Raw genomic sequence first — 22,528 nt, 5'->3', positions numbered from 1 at the left:
TTTTTTTTACACAAATTCCTGGGCTAGTAGTACAACCCTACTCAAAATAACAAAATACTGCATTTTCCTTCACTGTGATTCTGCCGTCTAAGATCCATGTACTTATCCATAAAATTTTACTGACAATAAGTGGGTTAGCCTCTGAATGCATTTTTGTCCACTCAATTGAGCAATTGAAAAGTTAACTACTGCCTCCTAACAACTCAGCCACGCCACTCAAATCAACAATTCATCAGAACTTTACAACTAACATAATTTTCAAAACCACCCCTGAAATATATAAACTGCTGTGATACACAACACAGAGCTTTGGACCTCGTGCGAGTATACCGACGCTGCAGAACGAGTACTGTTTTATCAAACTCTTCAACAGTCAGTCAAATAAATATCACACAGGAGGTTGGTGGCATCTTAATTAGGGAGGACGGGCTCGTGGTAATGACTGGAGCAGAATGAGTGGAATGGTATCAAATACATCCAACATATKGTTTCCATGGTTTCCATGTGTTTGATGCCATTCCATTCACTCCCGTTCCAGCCATTGCTATGAGCCGTTCTCCCCCTAAGCAGCCTCCACTGAGACATATGCACAGTACCCCTACTGCCTCAGCGTCCCATTCACAGAGCCTGCTGAACACACTGTAGACCATTAGGATGCCTGTTGTGTCCAGATTGGTTAGCCATATCGAATGTTTTTCCTCTTGTGATTGTATCAGGACTGGATCATTGCACCTGAGGGCTACGCTGCCAACTACTGTGGTGGAGAGTGTGTCTTCCCCCTCAACGCCCATATGAACGCCACCAACCATGCCATTGTGCAGACACTGGTGAGTGATCCAAAGCTTATAAAACTGCTGAGCTAATAAAGCTCCAAAAAAGTGGTATAAATTATGACCTCTGACCTTGTCATCGCCTCCCAGGTCCACCTCATGAACCCGGAGAATGTGCCCAAGCCCTGCTGCGCCCCCACCAAGCTGCACGCCATCTCTGTGCTCTACTTCGACGACAACTCCAACGTCATCCTGAAGAAGTACAAGAACATGGTGGTCAGGGCCTGTGGTTGCCACTGACAACCGCCAAACCGCCACGTCGTCATGGTCACCTGACCGCGGCGCGGGCTGCAGCGGAGACTGTGTGAACACGACATCCTACGTCTGCCTGTATGTCAGTGTGTGTTCTACCCGCTCTCATACTCAGGGTGAGGGAGGAACTGATAAAGGACCAGACCAATGTGCTGCTTTCCACTCTCTCTCTCATCTAAGTGATGTTCAAATTCTCCGATGGCTACTGGCTTCATTACAGCAAAACAACTCGAAGACGTAGGGGAATTGACTCAATGTTATCTCAGCGCGGGTAGCCAATCCCGTCAGATGTAGTGGAATGACACAGAAAACATGTAGAAATGGGGGAGACAGCATTAGCCCAACTACAGTGCATTTGGAAAGTATTCAGACGCCTCAACTTTTTCCACATTTTGTTACCTTACAGCCTTATTCTAATTTATTTTTAATTTTTATATCTAATCTACACACAATACCCCATAATGATGAAGCGAAAACAAGTTTTTAGAAATGTTTGCAAATTTATTACAAATAAAAAACAAATACCCTATTTAAATAAGTATTCAGAAAATGAGTTCAGGTGCATCCTGTTTCCATTGATCATCATTGAGATGTTTCTACAACTTGATTGAAGTCCACCTGTGGTAGATTGGATATGATTTGGAAAGGCACACACCTGTCTATATAAGATCCCACAGTTGACAGTGCATGTCAGAGCAACAACCAAGCCATAAGGTCACTCTGACAGAGTTCCGGAGTTACTCTATGGAAATGGGAGAACCTTCCAGAGGGACGACCATCTCTGCAGCACTCCACCAATCAGGCCTTCATGGTGGTGGCCAGACGGATGCCACTTCTCAGTAAAAGGCACATGACAGCCCTCTTGGAGTTTGCAAAAAGGCACCTAAAGGAATCTCAGACCATGAAAAACAAGATTCTCTGGTCTAATGAAACCAAGATTGAACTCTTTGGCCTGAATGCCAAGCGTCACTTCTGGAGGAAACCTGGCTCCATCCCTATGGTGAAGCATGGTGGTGGCAGCATCCTGCTGTGTGGATGTTTTTCAGCGACAGGGACTGGGAAACTAGTCAGGATCGAGGGAAAGATAAACAGAGCAAAGAGAGATCCTTGATGAAAACCTGCTCCAGAGCGCTCAGGACCTCAGACTGGGGCGAAGGTTCACCTTCCAACAGAACAACAACCATAAGCACATAGCCAAGACAAAGCAGGACAAGTTTCAATGTCCTTGAGAGGCCCAGCCAGAGCCCGGACTTGAACCTGATCTAACATCTTTGGAGACCTGAAATTAGCTATAAATGTGATATTTCAGTTTTTGCTTTGTCATTATGGGGTACTGTGTGTAGATGGATGAGGAAAAGAAAACATCAATTTTAGAATAAGGCTGTAATGTAACAAAATGTGGAAAAAGTCAATGGGTCTGAATACTTCCCCATTGCATTGTATGAATAAAATATACTGTCTGACTAACCAAAGCCTGATTTTATCATCAACAATCTGCTGATATTGTAATATTTATGTCACGTTAGTTAATGTAAAAAGATATTTCCTACTCGTTATGTATTGTACTCGTAAGCTTTTCCGCCATATTTACCTGGCTTCCAAAAATATAATATAGGCCGAACGGAAACGACCACATAATCTTTTAGTTGTGAACTCAAAACATGTTAATTTGGTCAATATTTGCCAGGCTCACACGGAGTTTATTTCACTGGACTGGTTCATCAGGTAGCAGGTTGTGGCTCAACTGACGTACCGCTCCAAAGAAGACGGCTTTCACCTCATCCCTCGGACATACCGCAAACTGTTACTCCAATCTAACTTAACATATTATTCCCAAAAACCTGCAGAGTAGAAAAAGCTATTTGTTGGTCAAACCAGCTGATCAAATGTTTAGGACCAATTTTCTGAAATTAGCTTCGGTGTGATTTTTTTGACCATTTGTCATCGATGTTTTGTTCATTTGAAAGAAATAGGAAGTGTCAATGTATTCACAGATCAACTGCATGTTACTGAACTTTGTGCGAGTACAAACATTCAAAACATGCTAAGACATTGACATATGGGTTTATAAACAGAACAGTTGACTATAGCTGAAAATTGGATACCCTTTGTACCAAAAGAAAATCCAAAATCACAAAATATACCTCTGGTAAGCTGCTGTTTACATTTGTGATCATGTTTAGACTTACTTTTGTGTGTAAATACTTGTACATTTTCAGCTTATTTATTGCACCTCTTAAAATGTCATGCCATATTACAGAGAAATGTGAACAAATGAAAAATAGTATTTTTGGAAAAAGACATTTTATTACAAAATCTCATGTTACAACTTGCTTTTTGTTTACAAAATACATGGGCAGTGTACAACCCACTCACGAGAGAAAAACAAACAGCTTTCCTTCACTGGAGTCTGCCTAGACCATGTACTATCCATAAAGATTTTACTGACAATAAGTGGTTAGCCTCTGAATGCATTTTTGTTTCCCTTAATTGAGCATTGAATGTAAACTGCCTCACACAGCAACTCCACGCGAACACATTCTCAGACCACTTAAAAATGTTCAACCACCCCTGAATAGAACACACACAACAAAATTCTGATCCACTAACATTATGGAAAGAAGAAAAGAAAATCAACTTCGTCATTGTAATTTATGGACTAAACAAGTCATGAGTGATCATTATATGGGAGGATAATATATTTTGGGTATTTGTTTTTTTGACCTCCCAAGCAACTGAGGTAAACCAAACAACAACCCCAAAGTAAAATGACCTTATCACTGTTGTTGTGCTTCACTGGGTGTTTGACTGACATCCTGGGGCCTGATATGGGGCTTAGTCAATGGAACAGAATATTCATCYGCTTTGGAAAATCGATTACATTTACAGCAGACGTTTGTTCTATGCAACATTCTGAATGTTCAATTTTTTTAAGTCGTCCATGTTGGACAATCCCTCAAACATGGATTAATGACATATGGTTTTCCTTTCATGACAAACTAGCACATTCCATGCATAAGGCATGACTTGAGTGCGCCAAACAGACGATCACAATCATTGTTCATAAAACAGTGAGAACGCCAAAACAGTCCCGAGGCGCCTGACATTGGACCGTGGGACTGAACCTCTTACAGCACTAAAATGGAACACCAAAAAATACATTTACATTCAGACTTTTTGTAGTACAATTGCAATGTCACAGAAGACCACTCACTCACAAAGGGCAGTTTGACATGAAACAGTTTCATGCAGCCTTTCCTGTCATAGCCAAAAAGCAGTTTGATAGCCGATAAGAGATTGCAGTATGGCATAGGCCAAGAACTCCAACTGGGGGTCCCTGAGAGTTAAGTTAGTTAGGCCGTCACTGGCATGGATCAAAAGTACCGTCAACTTAACAATCAACGTGGCTTTGACCTCTGTGCAACAGTAACATTACATCAACGGCTCATGATTGTTCGTCAACATGATTTTCTTAAATCACCAAATGAACATTAACACATTTTATATCTATAAMATTTCAGACAAACTCAGTCAGCATTAATCCAACGTTTGATACAACCAGCAGTCACTATTTAAGACGACTCTGCTTGAGTTGTCAAGTGTTGGGATGACTATGGCGGTATGCATTTTAAGGTTTGGCCGATTTAAGTACCGCTGGCAAAAAGTGGTTTGCAGAGCCAGCCAATGCTCTCCAGAGGAACAGTTTGGGCAGCCCAAACAAAATATAGTCACATTTCACACAAACTATTGGATTATTATAGAATCAGACTGGCTTCGCTCATGAGACATTACAGAGGGGGTTAAAAAGCAGTGCGTTGACGCTACTCCTTTCTGAAAGGAAAACGATGGGAGATAAGAGCTGGCCGTTGTGGGAGAGAGGACTCCTCCCATTGGCCAGATATTCTGTGTTGGGTGGAGGAGAGAAGTAACGGTGGATGTTGTTTGGACAATGCTACAGCTCGTCTCGGGCCTGCTTCATCACAAAACTGTGCAGGTTCTCCAAGTCCCGCCCTCCGTGATGCTCCTCACCTTGAGCACCAGCTCTGAACAACAGCAGGGTGGGGTACCCACGTACCTGTAGAAGAGAAAGGAGACAAAGTCAGCAAGGTAACAACCCCTAGCTAGCCCCGACCTCTTCAGTGTTTGCTGATTTGAAGGGAATGGATAGGTATAAACAATATGGTCTTTACTTCACCTAGCGCTGCAAAGCCTTCACCATATCACGTCCACCTTTCCTTCAGATCGGACAACACTGAAGGAAATAATGGTTGCAAATAATGGTTTTTCTCTTACTATAAACTGCATGAATCGTCTAGATTGTTTAACATAACACTAATTTAATCAATTCTAACAGTGAGCTTCTAAGAGCCAGACAGGCTGCAGCTGAAGAGACTACTAGTCCATGGCCTTGAGACGGTGAGTGGAAAATTCCAGAGAGTGTCCCATTAATAAAGGTTGTGATGGTTATAACATGGACTGTCTTCAGGGCCATGAGGGAGTCTTGAGATCCACCATTCCTGTTAGCGGAGCACCACTGATTATCCAATCCCGGGATGAGGTTGCTGTGCAGTTTTATGGCTTTTTGAACCATAGTACACAACCCCCGCTAACCCACCGTTTATACTTCCTGTGGCGCTGGGTCTCACCTGCTTGTGTGTGTGTTTATGAACGGAATGTCAAGTTACACAATCAAGGTCTTGCTAATTATACCGCAGAGTATAGTACACTACATTGGTGCTCTTTCTGAGCAATATCTTAGCTACTGACAGTCAATTTATACTGAGTGTACAAAACATTTCCATGAAAGGTGAACGTTATGACCAGGTGAAAGTTATGATCCCTTATTGATGTCACCTGTTAAATCCACTTCAAATCAGTGTACAAAAATGGGAGACGACAGGTTAAAGAAGGATTTTTAAGCCTTGAGACAATTGAGACATGGATTGTATGTGTGCCACAAAAATTGTAAGTGCCTTTGAACGGGGTATTGTAGTAGTAGTTGCCAGTCGCACCGGTTTGTGTCAAGAACTGCAACGCTGCTGGGTTTTCCACGCTCAACAGTTTCCCGTGTGTATCAAGAATGGTCCACCACCCAAAGGACATCCAGCCAACTTGACACAACTGTGGAAAGCACTGGAGTCAACATGAGACAGCATCCCTGTGGAACACTTGACACCTTGTAGAGTCCATGTCCCGACGAATTGAGTCTGTTCTGAGCGCAAAAGAGGTTGCAACTCAATATTAGGAAGGTGTTCCTAATGTTTTGTACACTCAGTGTAGAACACCTACTGAAAACCTGTTGCAGATCGTCCTTTCCACTGTGCAGTCCACTTTGCCAATCTTCACGTCAGTCAGGCCAGGGAACTCCTTCTTGGACAGGTCCTCCCATGCAGGGGCCAGATTCTTACAGTGGCCACACCTGGAGTGGGGGGGGGAGACAAGTCAGTTATAATTACGCAGGTTATCCAGTCAGTGGACCACAGAGGTTCTCTTTCTCTGCATCTCAATAGTCGAGTGGTACTTTCATCTAGTGTACTTTTAGTCATGTGCACTGCTGTGACAAAACTGACAGCCATGATATTATTTTCACCTAGCCTAGATCAGGGCAGATAGTAGAGAATTGAGATGGAACTTTAGTCTGCGAGGGTGCCGCTCCATTACCTGAGGGGAAATGCACTAGCCTCCTCAACTTCTTATAAGTACCACTGACTCAAATAAATATCCAAGGTCATACGGGGGGAGATCTAGTTATATACAGTAGTAACACTTTTTAAAAGCGCTTACCATGGAGCGTAGAACTTGATGAACGTCAGCCCCTTGGCCACGGTCTCGTCAAAGTTGCTCTCTGTGAGTGTAATAACGCCAGACTGCAGGAAAAAAACAGATGATATCATTCCTGGTCATGTATTGGTTAATACAGTCCCTTCAGAAAGTGTTCACACTCCTTGACTTTTCCACATTTTGTTGCGTTACAGCCTGAATTTAAAATTGAGATTTTGTGTCACTGGCCTACACAATACCACATAATGTCAAAGTGGAATGATGTTTTTATAAATTTTTACAAATTAATAAAAAATGAAAGTGTGAAATGTCTTGGGTCAATAAGTATTCAACCCCTTTGTTATTGCAAGTTTAAATAAGTTTAAATTTGCTTAACAAGTCACATGAACTCACTCTGTGTGCAATAATAGTGTTTAATATAATGTTTTAATGACTAACTCATCTCTGTACCCGACACATACAATTATCTGTAAGGTCCCTCAGTAGAGCAGTAAATTTCAAACAGATTCAACCACAAAGACCAGGGAAGTTTTCCAATGCTTTGCAAACCAGGGCACCTATCAGTAGATTGGTAAAGAATAAAAAAATCTGACATTAAATATCCATTTGAGCATGGTGAAGTTATTCATTACACTGCATAGTGTATCAATAATAGTGTATCAATACACCCAGTCACTACAAATATACAGACGTCCTTACTAACTCATGTGCCGGAGAGGAAGGAAACCACTCAGGGATTTCACCATGTATCCAATGGGTGACTTTACCATTTACAGAGTTTAAACAGTTACAGAGTTTAATGGCTGTGGTAGGAGAAAACTGAGGATGGTTTAAAAAATTGTAGTTACTACCCAATACTAACCTAAAATGACAGAGTGAAAAGAAGGAAGCCTGTCCAAATTACAAATATTTCTGTTTGCAATGAGGCACTAAAATAATACTGCAAAAAAAWTTCCAAATAAATTAATACAAAGCATTATGTTGAGGGGCAAATCCAACAACAAAACCACTGAGTACCACTTCATATTTTCAAGCATGGTGGTGGCTGCATCATGTTATGGGTATGCTTGTCATCGGAAAGGACTAGGGAGTATTTTAGTATAAAAAATAAAAAACGGAAGATACCTAAGCACAGGCAAAATTTTGAAGAAAACCTGCTTCAATGTGCTTTCCAACAGACACTGGGAGACAAATTCACCTTTCAGTAGGACAATAACCTAAAACAAGGCCAAATATACACTGGACTTGCTTACCAAGACGACATTGAATGTTCTTGAGTGGCCTAGCTACAATTTTGACTTACAGAACCAGTCAAAAGTTTGGACACCTACTCATTCCAGGGATTTTCTTTATTTTCTACATTGTAGAATAATAGTGAAGACACAAAACTATGAAATAACACATATGGAATCATGTAGTAACCAAAAAAGTATTCTATATTTGAGATTCTTCAAAGCAGCCAAACTTTGCATTGATGACAGCTTTGCACACTCTTGGCATTCTCTCACCAGCTTCATGAGGTAGTCACCTGGAATGCGTTTCAATTAACAGGTGTGCCTTGTTAAAAGTTCATTTGTGGAATTTCTTTCCTTCTTAATGCGTTTGAGCCAATCAGTTGTGTTGTGACAAGGTAGGGGTGGTATATAGAAGACAGCCATATTTGGTAAAAGACCAAGTGCATATTATGGCAAGAACAGCTCAAATAAGCAAAGAGAAACGACAGTCCATCATTACTTTAAGACATGAAGGTCAGTCAATACGGAACATTTCAAGAACTTTGAAACTTTCTTCAAGTGCAGTCGCAAAAACCATCAAGTGCTATGATGAAACTGGCTCTCATGAGGACCGCCACAAGAAAGGAAGACCCAAAGTTACCTATGCTGCAGAGGATAAGTTCATTGGAGTTACCAGCCTCAGAAATTGCAGCCCAAATAAATGCTTCACAGAGTTCAAGTAACAGACACATCAACTGTTCAGAGGAGACTGCGTGAATCAGGTCTTCATGGTCAAATTGGTGCAAAGAAACTACTACTAAAGGACACCAATAATAAGAAGAACCTTGCTTGGGCATAGAAACATGAGAAATGGACATTAGACCGGTGGAAATCTGTCCTTTGGTCTGATGAGTCCAAAGTTGAGATTTTTGGTTCCAACCGCTGTGTCTTTGTGAGACGCAGAGTAGGTGAATGGATGATCTCCGCATGTGTGGTTCCCACCATGAAGCATGGAGGTGGTGGTGTGATGGTGTGGGGGTGCTTTGCTGGTGACACTGTCTGTTATTTATTTAGAATTCAAGGCACACTTAACCAGCATGGCTACCACAGCATTCTGCAGCGATACACCATCCCATCTGGTTTGCACTTAGTGGGACTATAATTAGTTTTTCAACAGGACAATGACCAAAATCACACCTCCAGGCCTGTCTCTTATACACATCTAGATGTGTATAAGAGACAGCCTCCAGGCTGTGTAAGAGCTATTTGACCAAGAAGGAGAGTGATGGAGTGCTGCATCAGTTGACCTGGCCTCCACAATCACCCACCCTCAACCCAATTGAGATGGTTTTGGATGAGTTGGACCACAAAGTGAAGGAAAAGCAGCCAACAAGTGCTCAGCATATGTGGGAACTCCTTCAAGACTATTGGAAAAGCATTCCTCATGAAGCTGGTTGACAGAATGTCAAGAGTGTGCAAAGCTGTCATCAAGGCAAAGGGTGGCTACTTTGAAGAATCTCAAATATAAAATATATTTTGATTTGTTTAACACTTTTTTGGTTACTACATGATTCCATATGTGTTATTTCATAGTTTTTGATGTCTTCACTGTTTTTCTACAATGTAGATATTTTATATTTGAGATTCTTCAAAGTAGCCACCCTTTGCCTTGATGACAGCTTTGCACACTCTTGACATTCTGGGAACCAGCTTCATGAGGAATGCTTTTCCAATAGTCTTGAAGGAGTTCCCACATATGCTGAGCACTCGTTGGCTGCTTTTCCTTCACTTTGTGGTCCAACTCATCCAAAACCATCTCAATTGGGTTGATTGTGGAGGCCAGGTCATCTGATGCAGCACTTCATCAATGTAGAAAACAGTAAAAATAAAGACAAACCCTGGAATGAGTAGGTATGTCCAAACTTTTGACCGGTACTGTAAATTGTCTTGAAACTCTATGGATCGACTTGAAAATGGCTATCTAGCTATAATCAGCAACCAACTTGACAGAACTTGAACAATTTTTATATTGTACAATCCAGGTTTGCAAAGCTCTTAGAGACTTACCCAGAAAGACTCACAGATGTAATCGCTGCCAAAGGTGATTCTAACATGTATTGACTCAGGGGTGTGAATATTTATCTAAATGCTATATTTCTTTGAGCAAAACAAAATATCTAAAAACATGTTTTCACTTTGGTATTGTGTGTAGATGGGTAACAGAAAAAAATTGATATTGAATAATTTTTTTATTTAGGCTGTAACACAACTAAATGTGGAATAAGTGAAGGGGTATGAATACTTTCTGAAGGCACTGCATGTCCACAAGACCAGTAGCCTAAATTCCTACACCGAACATCTGTGACTAATCGAGCTTGTGTTGTATTGGAATTAGCTTTGGATCTCTCCTTAAACGACTCGTCCCATGTCTTTGTTCAAGGTCGATGTCACTGTTCACAGTGAACGCTCTATCCGAGATGCCTTGGCATGGGCGGAAGGAAATAGCTAGCCTGCCCATAATTGCTAGGTCTAGTTGACCGTTGTGCAGCAGAGGCCTATGCCTGGTGTAGACTGTAGTCTACAGCGTAGGCCTGAGCGGGCTAGATGGTAATCTCACTGCTAAAACATCTGCCCGAGAGCTTGTTCACTCATTAAGTATCTGGAGAAGAAACTTGCTGCCCACACACGCAACAGGGTACCCGCCCCCAAAATGATATCTCGGCGTAACAGTGACCAATGTTAAGAGTTTTAAAATAGCATGTGGAGTATTTAAAGTCTGGAAGGCACATGTGCTTGGCCTCACGGTACCTGAGAGAAACAGTCAAACACACACACCTCCTCTTTGGCAGGTTCGGCGCTGGGTACTGGGATCTCGTTAGCATGTGGGTGCACGTCATCCTCCTTAGTAGCAGCCTTAACCTGGTTGTCTACAAAGTCCTTCAGAGATTCCAGGTCCCGCTTGCCTCTGTACTGATCCGCCTGGACAGACAAACAGCAGCAATGGAAAGGGTTAACAAACCGACTCGCGCTTTTAATGGTGAAGCAATAGCTCCTTAAAAGCTTAAATGTGTTACAGAACACAATGACACAAGGTCTTCTTCAGTATGCTAGCCAACCAAACTACGTACCTTCTCTCCGTCCTTGAAGAAGAGCAGGGTGGGGTAGCCACGCACAGCGTTCTCAGAGCACACCTCGTAGTGCTGGGTACAGTCCACCTGGCCAATCACACAAATCACCAGCTTAATCAGAATTCATTCAGCATATCCAGCTCATACCTAGTTTGTCATACTTTACATTTAACTCCTGTAGCTGGTAAAGATAGCTAGTTGTGCTTTTAACTTGGAAATATCAACATGCAATTCAATACAAACAGGCCACAGCCATAAATAACATTTGTTCAGTGGGTTGTATTATCTCATTGTACAAACAAAATGACTCGTCAGAAGATCCGTGTCCTGGTCTTGTTACATAGATAAGTGACTCCGGTACACTGCTGTTGCTCCGGCAGGGTTGGACCTTGTCACCAACCTTGCCGATCTTGATGTTGTCTGAGTGCTCGAAGCTGGTGGCCAGCTGCTCCCAGGTGGGGGCCATGGCCTTGCAGTGACCACACCAGGGGGCAAAGAACTTGACAAAGTGGGACCCTGTGGAGTGGAGAAAAAAAGAGAAGAAAAGGAGATTATACTTAATACTGGAAAACATAATATATACATAAATGTACACCAAGAATAGCTGCAATCTGAACAAACTGTAATTATAAAGCATTTTACCTTAAGTTAGAGGGTATGAGCGTCTAAGCTTAAGGATGGGTTACGAGTTGATGGAATAATATGAGAAATTACATCAACTATAAAAATGGCCTCTGCAATGCGGCCCTAGAGACTAAAATAAACTGAGCTCAGAGGTTAAATGCTACMGATTACACAATTGTCACAGTTCATCTTGCCCAGATTTAAAGGTGAGACCCATAAACATTCCTCTTACAAATGACCTTGTCATATCCTGTCTTTTTTCTCCAAAACAGGAATCATTTATTTTTCTTAAACATACGACTAAAAACCAGGCTTAAAGGGMTACTTTGGGGATTTTGGCMATGAGGCCCTTTATCTACTTYCCCAGAGTCAGATGAACTCATGGATACCATTTTTATGTCTCTGCGTGTGGTTTGAAGGAAGTAATTGCTAACTACCATTAGCGCAATGACCGGAAGTCTATGGGTATCTGCTAGCATGCAAGCAGACACCCATAGACTTCAAGTCATTGTGCTAATGCTAGTTAGCACTGGCTCGTGAAACTACCTCCAACTTCATTCATACTGGACACAGATACATCAAAATGAGGAAGTCTGACTCTGGGGGAAGAATACTGAACTCTCAAAAGTTGTGCACAAATTTGTTTACATCCCTGTTAGTGAGCATTTCTTCTTTGACAAGATAACCGATCCCCCTGACGTGGCATATCAAGAAGCTGATTAAACAGCATGATCATTACACAGATGCACCTTGTGCTGGGGGCAATAAAAKGTCACTCTAAAATGTGCAGTTTTGTCACACAACACAATGCCACAGATGTCTCAAGTTGAGGGAGCACGCAATTGGCATACTGACTGSAGCAATGTCYACCAGAGCTGTTGCCTGAGAATTTAACGTTAATTTCTCTACCATAAGCCACTTCCAATTTGGCAGTACAACTAACCGGTGTCACAACCACAGACCACGCGTAACAACACCAGCCCAGGACCTCAACATCTGGCTTCTTCACCTGTGGGATCAACTGAAACCAGCCACCCGGACAACTAATGAAACTGAGGAGTATTTCTATTTTTGAAATTGTTGGATGTTGTGTTTATATTTTTATTCAGTATAGATAAAGGGCCTCATTGTCAAAATCCCCAAAGTATCCCTTTAAGAGCTGCAATTTCATGGGGACAATTATCATGGCCATTTACTTTTGTTGTGCTTGTCCAGCGACCGGAAACATGCTGGTTGCATGAGATAAATGTAGCGTGGATTGCATCATGGTTTCAAGGAAATGACAGCGCCTAAATTATGTTAAACTTTGTAGAAACTTTACATATGCAACTTGCATAAAACGTTGGGTTATATTCAGGTCTAAAGAGACAAGCCTGGTCCCAGGTCTGTGTGTGCCGTCTTGCCAACTCCTATGGCGCATGACAATTGCAAGTCAGCAGAAACAGTTCTGGGACCAAGCTATAAAGAGACCGTTACCACGTGTGTGGTACTGATCGCTCCCAGTCCTCCCCCAAGTTACCTTTAGAGATGTGGGCCTTGAAGTTGCTGGCGGTGATGTCATACAGGCCCTGCTTTGGCTCTGGGGCTTTGGGAGGCTCCAGCTCAGTCTCTGGCTCCTGCAGAACATCATGCCACACGTCAAATAAAGACTACCATCACATAACATTAGTCTCAAAAAGGTTTCCATTTCAATATATAATAATAATAATAATAATAATAATAATAAAAGAATATGCCATTTAGCAGATGCTTTTATCCAAAGCGACCTWGTCATGCGTGCATACATTTTACATATGGGTGGCCCYGGGAATCGAACCTAMAATACAATACTGATACAATACTACCAACTGAGCCATACAGGATCACCTACTGTATGTTTTATTTAGATGCTCTCAAGTCTAAAGCACCCCTGCCCTGTGTCTCTGCACTTGGGTGACCTCTCTCCTTACCACAGGCTCCTCCTGCACAGTGTTGAGCATCCAGGTCTCCAGAGACTGCAGGTCCCTGGAGCCTTGGTACTTCATCGCCTCCTGCTCGGGCTTGAACAGCATCAACCTRCAAACAAGACAGGGATCAATGAGATCATACAACTCAATGACTAGGGCTTGGCCATACTGCTCTGCTGTATCAACATACTCAAAATACACCAAATTGGTAAATTCCTTTGTCATTACATGCATTGCAACTCATTTATGTCAGGTTCATGGCAAAAAAAATGTTAATACTTTTCTTCGTGACATTTTTTTTTTTTTTTCTTCGACAGAGTAATTTATAAGCATGTTAGGGTCTAAATGCATGTCAACGTTCACTGCTATCTACATTGAAGCTCACTGCTTTTTGTGGTTTATACAGGTAGCAAAATAAAGAAGTGCCTCGAAATGGTGATGTACTCTCAACTTATCCAAKAAGAAATCCAAGAAGAATCTGTTCTATTGCACAATGTTTTAAAATGTTTTGCTACGGTATGCCCTAATGCAGAGGTTTTCAAACTGGGGTCCATTGTGGATACCATTTGTATGTCTCTGGGTCCAGTATGGAGGAAGTTAGAGGTAGTTTCACAAGCCAACGCTAACTAGCGTTAGCATAATGACAGGAAGTCATAACTCTGGGGAAGTAGATAAATGACTTCATTGCCAAAATCAAGCTACTTACATGTTTTTTTTCTGTATAGAAAATTATTAGAAAGAGGAGGAAAGGAAGCGCTACTAAGGTACACAATAGTAAATGTTGGTAGACAGAAGGTGCTCTTTGGTAGAAGGGGTGAATTGGTCATCAAAAAAGAAAGGAGGACCAAGGCACTCTTCATATAATTMATTAAAATGCCTTTATTGTATGGCATGTTCAATAGAAACCAAGTTCATTTTTTTACGACGCGTTTTAGCTAAAATTATTAGTTGTGCCATCTATGTGGTAATTTTCAGAATAGAAAAACAGTTTTGGTGCCAACTGAAACGACCAATACCAGATAGAAAGCATGCAGAAAAGAYATTGAACTATATATWTTTTTCAATAATACCATCTTTGAAAAATACAAATAAAATAAAAACTAGACAGTCAGAGAGAATTGAGAATGGGATTTATTTTAATGTTATGTTATATGGGAATTGAGGGCACGTGCCCATTGATTTTGTTATAATGTTTGARCAGAGGTACACAGCATTAGCATTGGCAAAATGCATARAATTGGAGGAAATTWGCTTCAAAACTGCAAAATTTTCATTTAGCTCCTTGCTAAAGTGTAGAATAGCTGGAAATTAGCTTCAAAACTGCTAAATGTTCTCTCAACTCAATGCAAACGTTTGTAGAATTGCAGAAAATTTGCTTTACAACAGCAAATTTCTCTTCACCGACTATTCCCAAACTGGGGTACGCGCAATGCCGTCAGGGGTACGCCAAATAAAAATGTGATTCACATTTTCAAACAGTCCACTTAGATTTTCCAACTGGGCTATACATTTGGGTGATGTTTTTTTCTCGCCTGAGTAGTCTCGTTTCACTGCCCCCCCAAAATTAAACCATCTAGTGTTCAGCAAAATAACAACACAATGTCAAATAATTAACATCCAATTACATTAACTGTTACTCTCTCGCGGGAATGTCACCAAACGTAGCTGGTATGTAGCCAAACGTAGCTGCTGCTCATTCCGTTTGCACGAAAATTGATAAATGGTTAAAAAAAGTAAGGCCCGCGTCCATAGAGACACATACCAGCTCTACTGMTAGTACTGCTACTACCAGCAGTACTACACCTGCACCTGTTGACGACACAAGTTGTTCTGCTTCCACATGCACATCCAATGCTAGCATCAGTAATTCTACATTTGCTGCTAGCCCAGCTAGCATGGACACTGACAGTTGTGAATCTGATGCAGCTGAAGAGCTACTGCCCCCTTACCCGGGAAAGCGCCGAACAACAGACAGGGACGTTGGACAATCGAAGAGGCGCAAATATGATGAGAACTACATTGATTTGGGGTTCACTTAGTATATTGGGAGTAGTGCCTTTCCTCAGCCACAGTGTGTTATATGTGCAAAAGAAACTGTTCTATTGCACAAGGTTTTAAAATGTTTTGCTACGGTGTGCCCTAATGCAGAGGTTTTCAAACTGGGATCCGAGGTACTGCAGGGGGTCCATTGTGGATACCATTTGTATGTCTCTGGGTCCAGTATGGAGGAAGTTAGAGGTAGTTTCACAAGCCAACGCTAACTGGCGTTAGCGTAATTAATTATATTGGGAGTAGTGCCTTTCCTCAGCCACAGTGTGTTATATGTCCAAGAAGAAACTGTTCTATTGCACAATGTTACCGAGTGGCTAGGACAGGCAAGCCCCATACTATTGTGGAGGACTTAATTCTTCCTGCTGCCGCGGATATGGCTGGGACAATGCTGGGGGAAAAGGCCAAAAAAACTATACAGACAACGGCTTCATCAAACATCACTGTTTCACGACGCATCAGTGACAAGGCAGRAGATGTTTTGAAACAATTACTGCTTCGCATACAAGCCAGTGAATTCTATGCGTTACAGCTGGATGAGTCAACAGACGTGGTGGGGCTGGCACAACTGGCGGGCCTGGCATATGTCCGTTACTTTTAGGGGGGGTCAATTAAGGAAGACATCCTCTTCTGCAAACCACTGGAAACAATGACAACAGGAGAGGATATTTTTCAAGTACTGGACAGCTTTGTGACATCAAATGGACTTTGGTGGTCAAGATGTGTTTGTATCTGTACTGATGGCGCAAAAGCCATGACAGGGAAACATAGTGAAGTGGTAACGCGCATGCAAACAGTACACTGCAGCATCCACCGAGAGGCTCTTGCTGCCAAGGGAATGCCTGCCAGCTTGAAAGATGTTTTGGACACTACAGTGAAAATGGTTAACTTTGTTAAAGCAAGGCCCCTGAACTCTCGTGTATTTTATGCATTATTCAATGATATGGGCAGCGACAATGTAACGCTTTTACAACATACAGAAGTGCGCTGGTTATCAAGGGGCAAAGTATTGACACGTTTAAAAAAKAATTATTGAGAGATGAGCTTAAAGTTTTCTTTACTGACCATCATTTTCACTTGTCTGACCGCWTGCATAATGACGAGTTTCTCACACGACTGGCMTATCTGGGTGATGTTTTTTCTTGCCTGAATGATCTGAATCTAAGATTAGAGGGACTCTCCGCAACTATATTCAATGTGCGGGACAAAATTGAGKCTATGATTAAGAAATTGGAGCTCTTCTCTGTCTGCATTAACTTGGACAACACACAGGTCTTTCCATCATTGTATGTGTAAATTAACTCAAACTTACGTACAATGTCAAATGTAATATAGCAAAGCACATGAGTGACATAGGTGCAATTACTTTCCCGAACCAAACGACTGGATTCGTTATCCCTTTCATGCCCTGCCTCCAGTCCACTTACCGATATCTGAGCAAGAGAACCTCATCGAAATTGCAACAAGCGGTCCTGTGAAAATTGAATTTAATCAGAAGCCACTGACAGATTTCTGGATAGGGCTGTGCTCAGAGTATCCTGCCTTGGCAAATCGAGCTGTTAAGACACTGATGCCCTTTGCAACCACGTACCTATGTAAGAGTAGATTCTCAGCCCTCACTAGCATGAAAACTAAATACAGGCACAGACTGTGTGTGGAAAATTATTTAAGACAGATTCTCTCCAATACAACCCAACACTGCAGAGTTATGTGCATCCTTTCAAGCACACCCTTCTCATTAACCTGTGGTGAGTTATTCACAATTTTTGATGAACAAATAAGGTTTTATATGTAAGATGGCTAAATAAAGAGCAAAATTATTGATTATTATTATTTGTGCCCTGGTCCTATAAGAGCTCTTGGTCACTTCCCACGAGCCAGGATGTTTGTGACAAAAACTCACTAATTCTTAAGTTTAATAAATGTATCGTATAGTGTGTGTGTGGCAKGCTTACAATGATGGCAAAAAACAACATTTGAGAGTGCGCTGACCCTGGTGCTAGAGGRGGTACGCAGCTGGAGGTTGAATGTTTGAAGGTGTACGGGACTATAAAAGGTTTCGGAACCACTGCTCTACACCACCAAGATACCTTTCTAACTAATCAACTTAAGAGTTTACACTTCCTTTTCCAATGAACTGTGGAGAGGTCAAAATAATGAAACTGTCCACCAAATCTATTCATTGTCATATATTGATTAGTTCTACTTGTCATTATCATTCACCTGATGAAAAAACGCCTGCTCTAATGAATACGCCCCTGTACTTACGTGGGGTACCCCCTGATTCCATGGACGTTGGAGCAGAACTTGACGTCCTGAGTGCAGTCAACCTTTACAACGTAGGCGGGTGGCGACTCCATGCTGTTGTATTTGTCCGCCATCTCATTCCATGTCCCTTGTAGGCTCTGGCAGTGACCACACCTAAAAARACAATGCAGCAGAGAATTGTTGTTTCTTGGCCAGCGCTACAGATGGCTATATCGGTTCGCTAATACACGACTAGTAAAGGCCCTGTGCAATACTTTTGTAAAAAAAATATYATTTGTTTTATCTAGATTTTTTTGAGTTGCTGCAGCACCCTCAGCACCCCTACTTCCCACGGCTATGCTTGTAACTGTATATGGGGAGCTGTGACACTTCACATGAGTATCAAGGAACCATTGGGAGGAGACCAGAAATACTTTTGAGGAGATATCTGAGAATAAAAAACAGATTTTTTACTTCCATGATGAAGGACTACATGTTTTTCCTATAAGCCTTTATGTCAGCAAAGACACCAACATATTTTATATCCCATTTAGGCCTAACTACAGCAGGTCGATTATTCATTGGGTAAAAAAAAATGTCATTTTTAGGCACAACTTTAGTGCGTGCATGTCTACGAGGTTACGTCAGTCAGTCCTGCCACGTAAACGGTCACAGCAGGAGCGAATCCTGAAATTATCCATTCCTCCACTGTACTGTTAGCTAGAAAGCTGCAGTACAGTAGAAACATTTAAGCAGCAAAATGAACACATTGAAAAAACACTGCGCTGTGCATGTAGCGACTTTGTCAACTAAAATTGTAAAGTACGGGACAGTTCAAGTTGAAACGTGACTTCAAAAAGTTCGCTAGTTTAAATAACTATCCCAAAATGTAGCAGCCATAGTAGCATGCTACCTAATGTTAGCTAACGCTCGAGTAATAGCCAACGCGTTAGCCAGATTACATTGATCTGGCATCAAATGCAAGGACGGATTAACATGTTATATACAACAGCCATATYATATGTGTAACTAAAAACAAGTTGGCTGACTAGATAAATAGTTCGATTGGTAACCAGCTAGCCGGCAAAAAGCTACGCTAGTTAGCTGCAAATTAGCTAGGTAACGTTTACTAGTAGCAGCAATCAAAGTTAGGAGCTTGCCCATCATGACAATTTGAAAATGAGACAGCTAGTTAAATTGTTAAGGACATATGGTAACATTATCTGAACATTGTCGATAACTTTACAAACTGCTAGCTACTAACTAGCTAACGTTGGCTAATCCATTCATTCAGGTTAAAACTTGAAAAAACGTTTGCTTACCATGGGGCGAAGAACATGACAAAGTGAGGAGCTGTGGGGACAGCATCATTGAACATATCCACCGTATACGTATGCTTGGCATGTTCATCTTCTTCTAAATCAGCGTTGCAAAATATATTACCAAAAAGTAACGCACAATAAATAACACACAACATAAAAGGTGTGCAATTCAGTGCTGAGGAGGCCATGATCCCGTCTGTGAATACTTGGACAGCCCCTAGCCCTACTGCTGACTTTTCGGGAATCTGGATAGAGCCAATGCATAGCGAGACGCTCTGAACAATGGTTGCTGGCGTTTTACAGGTGGAGATGCAAAGCAGATTAGATAGAGATCTGTGGCATCACGAAACTGGTGCACTTCAAACACTCCTGAACAAGCTCTTATCAAGTTTAAATCCAGATGCTTTCACAAGTAGAGCAGCTAGTGTAAAATATCAAAGTTTGCTAAACTTTTCAGTGTTGGTTACATTTYATTCATTTGCGTCATTCATTCATTCAGGTCTTTCTGTCAGCCAGCCTAGTTGCTAGGTATACACATTATTTTAAATAGTTTATTTGAGTAAGGACAGATATCGTCATGTTGAATAATCAAGTCTGTGCATTGCATCATCATGCTTTACCATGAGCTACARTGCCTTCAGAAAGTATTAATTTATTCCACATTTTGTTGCGTTACAGCCTGAATTCAAAATAGATTMAAWATAGTTTTTTTTCTCTCACCCATCTACACACAATACCCCATAATGACAAAGTGAAAATATGTTTTGAGAAATCTTAGGAAATGTATTGAAAATTATAGACAGAAATATCTAATTTACATAAGTACTCACATATGAGTCAATACATGTTAGAAACTTATTTGGCAGCGATTAGTCTTTCTGGATACGTTTTTAAGAGAGTTGCACACCCGGATTGTACAATATTTTCACATAAAAAAAAWTCTTCAAGCTCTGTCAAGTTGTTTGTTGATCATTGCTAGACAGCCATTTTCAAGTCTTGTCATAGATTTTCATGCCGATTTAAGTAAAAACGGTAACTAGGCCACTCAGGAACATTCAATAKCATCTTRGTAAGCAAGTCCAGTGTACATTTGCCCTTGTGTTTTAGGTTATTCTCCTGCTGAAAGGTGACAAGCATACCCATAACATGATGCAGCCACCACCATGCTTGAAAATATGGAGAGTGGTACTCAGTGATGTGTGTTGGATTTGCCCCAAACTTAACCCTTTGTATTCAGGACATAAAGTTAATTTCTTAGCCAATTTTTTTGGCAGTTTTACATTTGCTTTATTGCAAACAGGAYGCATGTTTTGGAATATTTTTTATTCTGTACAGGCTTCTATCTTTTCACTGTCATTTAGTATTGTGGAGTAATTACAATTATGTTGAGTCATCCTTTCTCCTATCACAGACAATAAACTAGGTAACGGTTTTAAAGTCACCACTGGCCTYATGGCGAAATCCCTGAGCGGCTTCCTTCCTCTCCGGCAACTAAGATTAAGAAGGACGCCTGTGTCTTTGTAGTGACTGGGTGTATTGATACACCATCCAAAATGTAATTMATAACTTCACCATGCTCAAAGGGATAGTCAATGTCTGTTTCTTTTMTTTTTACCCATCTACCAATAGGTGCCCTTCTTTGCAATGCATTTGAAAACCTCCCTGGTCTTTGTGTTTGAAATTCACTGCTTGACTGAGGGACCTTACAGATAATTGTATGTGTGGGGTACATATATGAGTTAGTCATAAAAAAAATCATGTTAAACACTATTATTGCACATAGTGTGAGTCCATGCAGCTTATTATGTGATTTGTTAAGCACATTTTTACTCCTGAACTTATTTAGGCTTGCCATAACAAAGGGGTTGATACTTATTGACTCAAAACATTTTAGATTTTCATTTTTAATTATTTTGTAAAAATGTATAAAAACACAATTCCACTTTGACATTATGGAGTAATGGCTGTAGGCCAGTGATACAAACTATATATTTAATCAACTTTAAACTAAAATGTGGAAGAAGTCAAGGGTGTGAATACTTTCTGAAGGCACTGTATTTCAACCATCAATTGGGCTTTAATAAGATGATCTAAAATAAAATAAAAAATACTGCAGTGAAGACATGTAAATTAATACGTTTTAGAACAAGTTGCCTAAAGGACTATACACAGTGCACAAAACATTAGGAACACCTTCCTAATATTGAGTTGCACCCYCTTTTGCACTAGGAACAGTCTAAATTCSTTGGGGCATGGATTCTACAAGGTGTCRGTGCCGAAAGCGKTCCACAGGGATGCTGGCCCATGTTGTCTCCAATGCTTCCCACGGTTGTGTCAAGTTGGCTGGATGTCTTTGGGTGGTGGACCATTCTTGATACACACGGAAAACTGTTAAGCGTGAAAAACCCAGCAGCGTTGCAGTTCTTGACACAAACCGGTGCGCCTGGCAAATACTACTACTACAATACCCCGTTCAAAGGCACTTAAATATTTTGTCTTGCCCACTCACACACACATACATAATCCATGTCTCAACGCTTAAAAATCCTTCTTTAACCTGTCGTGTCGCCTTCATCTACACTGATTGAAGTGTATTTAACAGGTGACATCAATAAGGGATTATAGCTTTCACCTGGTCAGTCTGTCATGGAAAGAGCAGGTGTTCCTAATGTTTTGTACACTTAGTGTAAATGATCAATTCTAATTTGTCCAAACTCCCAAGTATTCCAATATTTCACAGAATTGTCCCAGGTACTGTTTTACACTGTTTGTGCCATGCTATATTTATTAATACGGTCATGGGAAGCAAGCGAAAATCATTCTGAGGAGGATTATTTATACGTGAGAACAGGAAATGAAATGAGAGGCCTTCCTCTCCTGAGCCATTTCGATACATAGAACAATGGAATACCATTTTGAGGAAATGGACCACATTTGTTTCCCTAGTCACATTGGTCATTTTTTTGTGACTTGGTATACGCCTTCTACATATATGTTTTATGGATATAATTCAAACTAGAGGTACATGTTGGTTTGTTAAACTAGGTCACTTGTAACAAACAGGTTGTTCTTTCAAGGTTCTCTCTTTCACCTAACTTCAGAATGTTAGAATTACATTTTATCCTGCAAAATTAC

At 41.0% G+C, this 22,528-nt stretch overlaps 2 protein-coding genes across 3 annotated transcripts in view; one reads left to right on the top strand and one right to left on the bottom strand.

Annotated features, from left to right (window-relative positions):
• The window catches only part of bmp6 (bone morphogenetic protein 6), a 47,497-nt gene extending 44,043 nt beyond the window's left edge, over positions 1-3,454 (top strand). Inside the window, exons 6-7 of the mRNA XM_023972318.2 lie at positions 717-827; positions 921-3,454. Coding sequence (XP_023828086.1) covers positions 717-827; positions 921-1,070 — 261 coding nt within the window. The 3' untranslated portion in view covers positions 1,071-3,454. The remainder of the gene's footprint in view (positions 1-716; positions 828-920) is intronic.
• On the bottom strand, positions 3,417-19,706 carry txndc5 (thioredoxin domain containing 5). Of its 2 annotated transcripts, none has more exons than XM_023972319.2 (10): positions 19,394-19,706; positions 18,093-18,245; positions 13,779-13,884; positions 13,349-13,445; positions 11,606-11,721; positions 11,206-11,292; positions 10,886-11,056; positions 6,867-6,949; positions 6,372-6,501; positions 3,417-5,157 (listed from the first exon to the last, which is right to left on the bottom strand). In XM_023972319.2, the coding sequence occupies exons 1-10, from the start codon at positions 19,579-19,581 to the stop codon at positions 5,035-5,037; spliced, it is 1,254 nt and encodes a 417-aa protein (XP_023828087.1). In that variant the 5' UTR covers positions 19,582-19,706; the 3' UTR covers positions 3,417-5,034. The 2 variants fall into 2 exon arrangements, with proteins under 2 accessions (XP_023828087.1, XP_023828088.1); XM_023972320.2 differs by having other exon boundaries at positions 10,913-11,056; positions 19,394-19,701.
• Between the last annotated feature and the right edge of the window lie 2,822 nt (positions 19,707-22,528).

Source organism: Salvelinus sp. IW2-2015, linkage group LG27, assembly GCF_002910315.2.
Source record: "Salvelinus sp. IW2-2015 linkage group LG27, ASM291031v2, whole genome shotgun sequence".
Taxonomy (NCBI): Eukaryota; Metazoa; Chordata; class Actinopteri; order Salmoniformes; family Salmonidae; genus Salvelinus; species Salvelinus sp. IW2-2015.
This window is presented reverse-complemented; position numbering and strand designations above follow the sequence as displayed.

Coding starts and splice junctions, on each gene's coding strand:
- txndc5 (XM_023972319.2), bottom strand. CDS start 19,581: ATGGCCTCCTCAGCACTGAATTGCACACCTTTTATGTTGTGTGTTATT. Junction 11,722..13,348: donor CAAGGCCCACATCTCTAAAG/GTAACTTGGGGG, acceptor TCCACTCCACAG/GGTCCCACTTTGTCAAGTTC. Junction 11,293..11,605: donor ACAACATCAAGATCGGCAAG/GTTGGTGACAAG, acceptor GTGATTGGCCAG/GTGGACTGTACCCAGCACTA.